This window comes from Heterodontus francisci, chromosome 19 (genome assembly GCF_036365525.1).
Source record: "Heterodontus francisci isolate sHetFra1 chromosome 19, sHetFra1.hap1, whole genome shotgun sequence".
NCBI lineage: Eukaryota > Metazoa > Chordata > Chondrichthyes > Heterodontiformes > Heterodontidae > Heterodontus > Heterodontus francisci.
In genome coordinates, this window is record NC_090389.1 from 46023539 (window position 1) to 46035686 (window position 12148).

General features: G+C 41.8%; 1 protein-coding gene across 2 annotated transcripts in view; it reads left to right on the forward strand.

Moving 5' to 3' along the window:
• The first annotated feature begins 5745 nt into the window (after positions 1 to 5745).
• The window catches only part of lrig1 (leucine-rich repeats and immunoglobulin-like domains 1), a 76152-nt gene continuing 69749 nt past the window's right edge, over positions 5746 to 12148 (forward strand). For both annotated transcript variants that reach the window (XM_068051568.1, XM_068051570.1), the window contains exons 1-2: positions 5746 to 5882; positions 6701 to 6844. In XM_068051568.1, coding sequence (XP_067907669.1) covers positions 5842 to 5882; positions 6701 to 6844 — 185 coding nt within the window. In that variant the 5' untranslated portion in view covers positions 5746 to 5841. The remainder of the gene's footprint in view (positions 5883 to 6700; positions 6845 to 12148) is intronic.

The following is a 12148-nucleotide window of genomic DNA, read 5'->3' on the forward strand; positions in this document are numbered from 1 at the left end:
AAAGTCAACACAAATTTATGAACGGGAAATTGCATTTGACAAATATGTTTTTTGAGGTTGTAACTGGTGGGGGGGGGGGGGATAATAGGGAATCTGGATATAGTGTATTTGGATTTTCAAAAAGCTTTTGATAAGGTGTCACACAAGAGGTTATTACACATGGGATTGCAGGTAATGTATTAGCATGGATTAAGGATCGGTTAATTGACAGAAAACAGAGTAGGAATAAATGGATCATTTTCAGGTTGTCAGGCTGTAAGAAGTGGGGTACCACAAAGATCAGTGCTTGGATTTCAGCTATTTACGTCTGTGTCAGTGACTTAGATGAGAGGATCAAGTGTAACGTATCCAAGTTTGCTGACAATACAAAGTTAGGTGGGAAAGTAAGCTGCAAGGAGGACACAAAGAGGCTGCAAAAGAGTTTAGACAGGTTTAGTGAGTGAGCAAGAACATGGCAAATCGAATATAATGTGGAAAAATGTGAAGTTATCCACTTTGATGGGAAAAATACAAAAGCCGAATATTTTTTTAAATGGTGAGAGACTGAAAAATGCTGGTATTTAGAGGAATCTAGGTGTTTTTGTACAAAAATCACAGTTAACATGTAGACACAGCAAGCAATTAGGTAAGAATTGGTATGTGAACCTTTTATTACAAAGGGATTGCGTATAAGAGTAAAGAAGTCTTGCTGTAATTCCACCAGGCCTTGGTGAGGCCACATCTAGAGTACTGTACAGTTCTGGTATCCTGATCTAAGGGAGTGCAGCAATGGTACTCTAGATTGATTTCTGAGATGAGGCAATTGTCCTATGAGGAGAGATTGAGGAAACTAGGCCTATATTCTCCAGAGTTTAGGAACGTGAGAGATGATCTCATTGAAACATCTAAAATTGTTAAGGTGCTTGACAGGGTAGATGCTGGAAGGATACTTCCCCTGGCTGAGGAATCTAGAACTAGGGGTCACAGACTCACAATAAGGGGTCATCCATTTAGGACTGAGATGAGAAGAAATTTCTTCACTCAGAATTGTGAATCATTGGAATTCTGTACCGCAGATATCTGTGGATGTTCAGTGGTTGAGTATATTCAAGACAGATTGATAAGTTTTTGGATATCGAGGGATACGGGGATAGTGCGGGAAGATGTCGCTGAGGAAGAAGAATGGCGGAGCAGGCTTGAAGAGCTGAACAGCCTACTGCCGTTCCTATTACTTGTATTTCTGGTACGGTACTATGAATAAAAACAAAAGCAATTGTCCATAGATGTTGGTAATTTAATCTGCAAATTCCTTTCACCGCAGTTAATACCTCACCAGCTGTTACTTTGTAACAAAAAATTACCAAGCTACACGCTTTGATGGATGCACTGTTGTATGTATTGAATGCAGCTTTGATTGCTGATAAATCTTTACTTCTAGTTGAATTTTTTAAGATTAAAATTGCATGCATTATTTTGAATTCATCATTAATGTTCTCATTGCAAGGTTTTTTTAAAGTTATAGTGTTGCAATGTTTTGGTTCCTTTTGAACCTGGTAATAATTCCTACTATAATCTATAAACCTACATTCTTAGGTATCTGGGCAACAATCGAATTAGTATTTTGGAACCTGGCACGTTTGATAATTTGTCAAGCTCCTTGCAAGTTCTTCGATTGAGCAAAAACCGAATCTCGCATCTGCCTGTCAAGGTCTTCAAGTTACCACATTTGTTGCACCTGTGAGTAGAAATCCTGAGCATCTTCTCCATAATTCTTGATATTCTTGGTTTGTTGTACATATTGCATTGTGAATAATTTTAGATGGATTGATTCTTCACTGTTCAGATTCACTGGCTATATAACTGGTATGCCAAAGATATTGTACAAAACTTGTTTTAATACAATGCATGTTCCATATATGCAGTCTCTAACTTGTAAGTTAGTGATATAGGTCTCATTCATAAGTGAAATAAATCTTTTCTTTAACAATTTCCTGCACAGTTTACTATTTATACAGCATGAGTTTTAGTTCCATGTTTAAGTGCAAACTTACAATTTAATTTGGCAGGTATATTCCAGCATGGTGGCAATATTCCTTACAGCATTACTGTGAGGTAGAACACTGCTTGTCATAGTGATTGGATGCATGCTCATACTCAGGATGTTGATAGTTGTGTTGCCAGCTCTGTAGTACAAATATATTGTAATACTGATGTTACGACCAGGTGAGAAAGGGGTCTAGGGTTCCCTCTCAGCCTTCACCTGGTCTTACCGTCACAGGGTTTAGTTTTAAACACACCATTTTATTAGCTCCTCCACTAAGTGAGTTCTTGTTCACTAACTTCCAATTATAAGGCAAAGAAACTAGCCAGATAAGTTTTCTTAGGTTTAAAGAAAAAAGATTGAACTTGATTAAACTTAAACTCTAATTCAGTTAACGCCTACAGATACACGATGCACCCATGCTGACAAGCATACGTGATACACACATGCAGATAGAAGCAGAAAAGAACAGAAGAAATAAAGTGGAAAAGTTTGAGGCAATAGCTGAAGATGGTTTTGGTTACTGTTCTTTGAGCTCGCTGTAAAGCCCTTGAATGTAGGTAGGCCTTGCTTTTCGTTGGGGCCTAGTATTCTTCTTGAACCTTGTTCGATGTTGGAGACTTTTCTCTCTTGAAGTTCATGTGTCCTCAGTGGGCCCAGAGGCTTGTGAGAAAGATGGGAGCAGACAGGAGAGGTCTTCTCACTCCAGGAGCAAACAGTCTTGCTGAGTTCAAAAACTCTGTGGCTAGTTCAAAAAACCCTGGACCAGCCAGTCAGTCATGTAACCAGCTGGTTTAACCAGTCCTGGCTTTTGTGGATTGTATCACCTTAGCAGTCTCTGGAATGCTCTTCCTTGCACCTTCAGTGTCTGGTGATCAAAATCCATTGTGGGTTGAACATGTCAGGGAATGGTCCTTTTGTCTCCACAAGCACTGCTTGTCAGTACGCAAATATTTTTCAGCTATGTGTCTGGCAGCCCTTGTAACAGGCTTTCTCTTCCCAGCAAGTTTTAAATCAATATTCATGTGACAAAATTAATATGCCTCATGCTTGGCAGGTGGGGGACTGCATGACACCACACCCAGTGGAATGGATCCGCGGTGAGCTTATGGGGACCTGCATGATACTAATGTTGCAGAAAGTTCAGCAGTAATTGGATCTGAGCTCCTGGCACTGCTGGTTACTCCTAAAATTTCATTTTTTCCCCCAACTGTTGGGCTGCATGGGAAAGTAATATCAGTTGGGTGGTATGTCTGCATGGATATATTTAGTGTTCCATATGTATGGAATTGTTTTACCATGCAGTTTATTTGCCGCATATATTCGATAAAGGCAAATCTTTACTGAATCCTAATTGACCTGATTTTTTCGGGAATTTGTGAATTCCTGACTTAAGCAAAAGCATGTGTAGAAACTGATCTCCACTTTGTTTTGCTTATGATCACCCATTCTAGTGGTTGTTGAATTAGTTCCTTTTTAAAACATAGGTTTAATTTGTCCTATTAAATATTGCTGATGTCCAGGATTATTGTCATTTAAAATAAAAATTTGTAAGTTGGCTTCATTATTTGTGTAGGAAATGGGTTGCATATTTGAATACAAAGCTATTTCAAAAACATGAGGTGTATGTACTGGCTTAATTTACTATATAACAACTCCCAAATACCACTTTTGGTAGGAAATTATGTCTGATTACATTATGATCCCATCTATGCTCTTCACACCTCTGTCTCTGTATTTTTGTTTTATTTATCTCTTGTAAAATGGCATGCATCCAAATAACTCCACTGGCAGTGGGTCAGATTATTCAAAGGTGTGGCTATCTCCACAGTGTTCTGCAACCAGCTTCCATTTCTGGAAGCAAATCTATTCAAACCTACAGCAAGACATTAAGGATTTCCTGTTGTTCAGAATCCAATTAGTGCAGGTGCTCTAAATTGATTGCTACAGCATGTTCTCTTGCTGTCACCAATGAGATGACAAATGGAATTGCAAATGGAGATTGTTTACAAATGATATGAATTTTGGTTAGTGTGAATCACATTGCTTCACAAAGAGCAAGACAGCAAATTGCTGTTGTGTTTTTAAACAATTCAATCTATTACTGCTGGAATTAGTGTCATTAAAGGTCATTGGATGAGCTTGTATGACTGCTTTCCAAGTCTATTAAAATTTGCAGCAGCCAGATGGAAAATACAACTGACAGTGGCCTCATTGATGCAGTGTATGGCAAAGCAAAGACAAACCTCTGGTCTCCACAGAATCTAATCATTCGACTGTCTCATAAAACCATTATAGAGTCATAGAGTTATGCAGCACAGAAACAGGCCCTTCGGCCCATTGTGTCCGTGCTGGCCATCAAGCACTTATCTATTCTAATCCCATTTCCCAGCACTTGGCCCGTAGCCTTTATGCTATGGCTTTTCAAGTGCTCATCTAAATACTTTTTGAATGTTGTGAGGGTTCGTGCCTTTACCACCCTTTCAGGCAATGTGTTCCAGATTCCAACCACCCTCTGGGTGAAATTTTTTTTCCTCAAATCCTCTCTCAATCTCCTGCCCCTTACCTTAAATCTATGTCCCCTGCTTATTTACACCTCTGCTAAGGGAAAAAGTTTCTTCCTATCTATGCCCCTCATAATTTTGTATACCTCAATCATGTCTCCCTTCAGCCTTCTCTGCTCTAAGGAAAACAGCCCTAGTCTATCCAGTCTCTCTTCATAGCTGAAATGCTCCATCCCAGGCAACATCCTGGTGAATCTCCTCTGCACCCTCTCCACTGCAATCACATCCTTCCTATAGTGTGTTGACCAGAACTGTACACAATACTCCAGCTGTGGCCTAACTAGCTCCATCATAACCTCCCTGCTCTTATATTCTATGCCTCAGCTAATAAAGGCAAATATCCCAAATGCCTTCCTAACCACCTTATCCACCTGTGCTGCTGCCTTTAGTGATCTATGGACAAGTACACCAAGGTCCCTCTGACCCTCTATACTTCCTAGGGTCCTACTATCCATTGTATATTCCCTTGCCTTGTTAGTCCTCCCAAAATGCATCACCTCACACTTCTCAGGATTAAATTCAATTTTCCACTGCTCTGCCCATCTTACCAGCCCATCTATGTCGTCCCGTAATCTAAGACTTTCCTCATCACTATTTACGACACCACCAATTTTTGTGTCATCTGCGAACTTACTGATCATACCTCCTATATTTAGATCTAAATCATTAATGTACGCTACAAACAGCAAGGGTCCCAGCACCGATCCATGCGGTACACCACTGGTCACAGGCTTCTAATCAATCCTCGACCATCACCCTCTGCCTCCTGCCACTAAGCCAATTTTGGATCCACTTTGCCAAAATGCTCCACAGAATCTAAACATTCGACTGTTTCATAAAAACATCATATTTGCATCTGGTTTTGTTGGTATTTTTGTTGTAATTTGAAAATTATATTTTGGGAATCAAATTACAAGGCAGTTCTGAGTATTGTGATAAATGACGCACGTGAAAGATGCAGAATATTCTTTTGAGTCTGTGAGGCTTTGATATTGAATGCACTTCCTCAATCTGTAGGTAATGAAAAAGATAATGCCGCTGTTTTGAAAATCGATCAGTAACTGCAGGAGCTGTCTGTTTTCTCAACAGAAAAGATAGAGCAGTGGCAAGTGGAAGCAAGTTTAAAGATGGGTTTTTGTGTGTTTATGTTTCAGAGAGCTGAATCGAAACAGAATACGCCTCATTGATGGGCTAACATTTCATGGATTAGATAACTTGGAAGTGCTTAAGCTGCAGCGGAATAACATCAGCAAACTCATGGATGGAGCCTTCTGGGGCCTTGCCAGGATGCAAGTTCTGTATGTCATATTTAGGGAATTATGTCACAGATATTAATATGCAAGACCATATGTTGCAGGAATACAGTTACGTTGCAGGATCCGACACTGTCACAGTCATTATGGCACAGAACGAGGCCATTTGGCTCATTAAGTCCATGCCGGCTCTCTGTAGAGCAATCCAGTCTGTCCCTTTCCCATTCCCCCACTCGATCCCCGTGGTCCTGCAAGTTTATTTTCTACTTTCCATCTTCCCCTTCCCTCATGTGTATCTACATATGAATAGTTGCATATTAACAAGCTATCAGACTTGGTTTTCAATCTGAGCAGCTGTAGGCTATAGTTCTAATAGGTATGTGCGTTTTTGTCTTTTTGTACTTTTTATGTTATGCTGGAGTGAATCTGGACACTGCAATGTGCCATAAACCTTTTGAATTTACCCCTATAAAATCAATTGTCCAATGTCATAATGGTAGAAATGCTGCATTCTACAGTTTACCCTGGTATCCTTCCTGGGTTGCTGCAGTGCAAACTGGGAAGCTGTCTGAAGTTGGTATCTATTCCAGTTTTATAGTTGATGGGCAGTGGGTTTTTCTTCATGATTTTATAGCATTTTCCACCTGGTGTTTTTGTTAATTTTGGATTGAAAATTTGAATTGCAACCAGTTTTAATAATCGTGATGAAATATATAATATATTTGACCTTTTTAATAAATGCAGTGTTGCAATGTGCTTCAAAAGAAAGAAAATACTGAATTCATTTTTTTTTTTAAAGATTGCTTGTGTTGCCATACCTTGGATAAAGGTAATATAACTCCAAATCTTTAACCTTTTTCTAGGCATTTGGACAATAATATCTTGAATGAAGTGACTAGTGGCTGGCTTTATGGGCTGTCCTCCCTGCAACAGCTTTTCCTGAACTACAATGCCATCTCTCGGATAAACCCTGATGCTTGGGGATTCTGCCAGAAGCTAGCAGAACTGTAAGTGCCATGAGGTATATGTTTTTAATTTGTGCACAGGTTGTCTGTATTCAGAATATTGAGGGCAATCTCAATTTAATTTTTTTCCCCAAAATAACATTTATGAATTAAACACACCTGTAATTTTACCCACAGTATTTTATCCTTCTTTGTGTTCAGATTATTTTAAAGTTATCAAACAAAAGCTATAACACTGGAAATCTCCCATTGTAAGGAATATGAAAACCTCTGGGCATAGTTGACTCAATATATGCATACCAGATTAAAGCATAAATTACAGTACTTCTTTTATTTCTGTTACAAAGAGTTTCTGATTCAAATGTGGCATAATACTTTTATTTCTAGTTCTCAGCACGTCTGCCAGTTTGTTACATAATTTAACTTAAAAGGAGCTGAACCTATTGGAAGCATATGTAAAATGTCACTTTGGGATCCTAAATTTTCTGGCACTTGAGAGTGAAACAGAATTGAATTCTGGTTGGCTATTGAAGTCAGTTTTCTTCAATGAACTGATTTGACTGCTTTCTGTTCTTTTGTACCTCACTTTCCACAGAGATGTTTTCTTTATACAGTAGCGGTATGGAGAAATCTGCAAAACTGAAATCTGCGGCGCAGTGGCTAGCACCGCAGCCTCACAGCTCCAGCGACCTGGGTTCGATTCTGGGTACTGCCTGTGTGGAGTTTGCAAGTTCTCCCTGTGACCAAGTGGGTTTCCGCCGGGTGCTCCGGTTTCCTCCCACAGCCAGAGACTTGCAGATTGATAGGTAAATTGGCCATTGTAAATTGCCTCCAGTGTAGGTAGGTGGTAGGAAAATTGTGGGGATGTGGTGGGGAATATGGGATTAATGTAGGATTAGTATAAAATGGGTGGTTGATGGTCGGCACAGACTCGGTGGGCTGAAGGGCCTGTTTCAGTGCTGTATCAATAAATAAATAAATATACAGTTTCATTCTTTTACTCGAAAGGTAACTTGGTGAAAATGAAGACAGCAAGGATGCTATACAGTAAAGAGGGAAACCTGTAAAAGGTTTAAACTAACTTTGAATAACTTTCGGGACATCCTGTGTTTGAACAAAGAAAATTACAGCACAGGAACAGGCCCTTCGGCCCTCCAAGCCTGCGCAGATCCAGATCCTAAATCTAAACCTGTTGCCTATTTTCTAAGGGTCTGTATCTCTTTGCTTCATGCCCATTCATGTATCTGTCTGGATACATCTTAAAAGACGTTGGCCTGCGTCTACCACCTCCGCTGGCAATGCGTTCCAGGCACCCACCACCCTCTGCGTAAAGAACTTTCTACGCATATCTCCCCTAAATTTTTCCCCTCTCACTTTGAACTCGTGACCCCTAGTAATTGAATGCCCCACTCTGGGGGGGAAAAAGCTTCTTGCTATCCACCCTGTCTATACCTCTCATGATTTTGTACACCTCAATCAGGTCCCCCCTCAACCTCCGTCTTTCTAATGAAAATAATCCTAATCTACTGAACCTCTCTTCATAGCTAGCGCCCTCCATACCAGGCAACATCCTGGTGAACCTCCTCTGCACCCTCTCCAAAGCATCTACATCCTTTTGGTAATGTGGCGACCAGAACTGCACGCAGTATTCCAAATGTGGTGGAACCAAAGTCCTATACAAATGTAACATGACCTGCCAACTCTTGTACTCAATACCCCGTCCAATGAAGGAAAGCATGCCTTATGCCTTCTTGACCACTCTATTGACCTGCGTTGCCACCTTCAGGGAACAATGGACCTGAGCACCCAAATCTCTCTGTACATCAATTTTCCCCAGAACTTTTCCATTTACTGAATAGTTCACTCTTGAATTGGATCTTCCAAAATGCATCACCTCGCATTTGCCCTGATTGAACTCCATCTGCCGTTTCTCTGCCCAAATCTCCAATCTATCTATATTCTGCTGTATTCTCTGACAGTCCCCTTCACTATCTGCTACTACACCAATCTTAGTGTTGTCTGCAAACTTGCTAATCAGACCACCTATATTTTTCTCCAAATCATTTATGTATATCACAAACAACAGTGGTCCCAGCACGGATCCCTGTGGAACACCACTGGTCACACGTCTCCATTTTGAGAAACTCCCTTCCACTGCTACTCTCTGTCTCCTGTTGCCCAGCCAGTTTTTCATCCATCCAGCTAGTACACACTGGACCCCATGCGACTTCACTTTCTCCATCAGCCTACCATGGGGAACCTTATCAAACGCCTTACTGAAGTCCATGTATATGACATCTACAGCCCTTCCCTCATCAATCAACTTTGTCACTTCCTCAAAGAATTCTATTAAGTTGGTAAGACATGACCTTCCCTGCACAAAACCATGTTGCCTATCACTGATGAGCCCATTTTCTTCCAAATGGGAATAGATCCTATCCCTCAGTATCTTCTCCAGCAGCTTCCCTACCACTGACGTCAGGCTCACCGGTCTATAATTACCTGGATTATCCCTGCTACCCTTCTTAAACAAGGGGACAACATTAGCAATTCTCCAGTCCTCCGGGACCTCACCCGTGTTTAAGGATGCTGCAAAGATATCTGTTAAGGGCCCAGCTATATCCTCTCTTGCTTCCCTCAGGAACCTGGGATAGATCCCATCCGGACCTGGGGACTTGTCCACCTTAATGCCTTTTAGAATCCCCAACACTTCCTCCCTCCTTATGCCGACTTGACCTAGAGTAATCAAACATCTGTCCCTAACCTCAACATCCGTCATGTCCCTCTCCTCGGTGAATACCGATGCAAAGTACTCGTTTAGAATCTCACCCATTTTCTCTGACTCCCCGCATAACTTTCCTCCTTTGTCCTTGAGTGGGCCAATTCTTTCTCTAGTTACCCTCTTGCTCCTTATATATGAAGAAAAGGCTTTGGGATTTTCCTTAACCCTGTTTGCTAAAGATATTTCATGACCCCTTTTAGCCCTCTTGATTCCTCGTTTCAGATTGGTCCTACATTCCCGATATTCTTCCAAAGCTTCGTCTTTCTTCAGCCGCCTAGACCTTATGTATGCTTCCTTTTTCCTCTTAGCTAGTCTCACAATTTCACCTGTCATCCATGGTTCCCTAATCTTGCCATTTCTATCCCTCATTTTCACAGGAACATGTCTCTCCTGCACGCTAATCAACCTCTCTTTAAAAGCCTCCAACATATCAAATGTGGATTTACCTTCAAATAACTGCTCCCAATCTACATTTCCCAGCTCCTGCCGAATTTTGGTATAGTTGGCCTTCCCCCAATTTAGCACTCTTCTTTTAGGACCACTCTCATCTTTGTCCATGAGTATTCTAAAACTTACGGAATTGTGATCACTATTCCCAAAGTAGCCCCCTACTGAAATTTCAACCACCTGGCCGGGCTCATTCCCCAACACCAGGTCCAGGTCCCCTTCCCGAGTTGGACTATTTACATACTGCTCTAGAAAACCCTCCTGGATGCTCCTTACAAATTCTGCTCCATCTAGACCTCTAACACTAAGTGAATCCCAGTCAATGTTGGGAAAATTAAAATCTCCTATCACCACCACCCTGTTGCTCCTACATCTTTCCATAATCTGTTTACACATTTGTACCTCTATCTCACGCTCGCTGTTGGTAGGCCTGTAGTACAGCCCCAACATTGTTACCGCACCCTTCCTATTTCTGAGTTCTGCCCATATTGCCTCACTGCTCGAGTCCTCCATAGTGCCCTCCTTCAGCACAGCTGTGATATCCTCTTTGACCAGTAATGCAACTCCTCCACCACTTTTATCTCCCCCTCTATCCCGCCTGAAACATCGATATCCTGGGATATTTAGTTGCCAATCATGCCCTTCCCTCAACCAAGTCTCAGTAATAGCAATAACATCATACTCCCAGGTACTAATCCAAGCCCTAAGTTCATCTGCCTTACCTACTACACTTCTTGCATTAAAACAAATGCACCTCAGACTACCAGTCCCTTTGCGTTCATCATCTGCTCGCTGCCTACTCTTTCCCTTAGTCACGCTGACTTCATTATCTGGTTCCTTACAGGCTTTAGTTACTACCTCCTTAATGTCCACTGACCTCCTCATTTTGTTCCCATCCCCCTGCCACATTAGTTTAAACCCTCTCCAACAGCGTTAGCAAAAGCACCCCCAAGGACATTGGTTCCAGTCCGGCCCAGGTGTGGACCATCCAATTTGTAATAATCCCACCTCCCCCAGAACCGGTCCCAGTGTCCCAAAAATCTGAACCCATCCCTCCTGCACCATCTCTCAAGCCACGCATTCATCCTGACTATTCTTTCATTTCTACTCTGACTAGCACGTGGCACTGGTAGCAATCCTGAGATTACTACCTCTGAGGTCCTACATTTTAACTTGGCTCCTAACTCCCTAAATTCTGCTTGTAGGACCTCATCCCGTTTTTTACCTATATCATTGGTGCCTATGTGCACAATGACAACTGGCTGTTCACCCTTCCCCCCTTCAGAATGTCCTGCAGCCGATCTGAGGCATCCCTGACCCGTGCACCTGGGAGGCAACATACCATTCCGGAGTCTCGTTTTCCACCACAGAACCGCCTATCTACTCCCCTTACAATCGAATCCCCTATGACTATAGCCCTTCCACTCTTTTTCCCGCCCTTCTGAACAGCAGAGCCAGCCACGGTGCCATGAATCTGGCTACTGCTGCCTTCCCCTGGTGAGCCATCTCGCACAACAGTATCCAAAACGGTATACCTGTTTTGGAGGGAGATGACCGCAGGGGACACCTGCGCTGCCTTCCTGCTCTTTCTCTGCCTTTTGGTCACCCATTCCCTTTCTCCCTCAGCAATCCTAATCTGCGGTGTGACCAATTCACTAAAGGTGCTATCCACGACCTCCTCAGCATCGCGGATGCTCCAAAGTGAGTCCATCCGCAGCTCCAGAGCCGTCATGCGATCTAACAAGAGCTGCAGCTGGACACACTTCCTGCACGTGAAGGAGTCAGGGACATCAGCCGTGTCCCTGAGCTCCCACATTGAGCAAGAGGAGCATAACACGGGTCTGAGATCTCCTGCCATTAGCTTAAACTTAAGTTAGATAAATGAAAAAGGAACGAAAAGTTTTTACCAATCACAATAAAAAAAAAATAGAAAAAGCCTTACCTTACCTACACACCACCGAGTCCTTTTTTTTTTGGTTAGGTTACAGAATAACTGATTTAAGTACCAAGGTTATGAATGGATATGTTTTTGATATTTTAGCCCCAAGTGAAAACTCTTAAACTAGTTTTGCTTGGATTTTCATTGTATAAAATAAATGGAATAATTGAAATTGTGT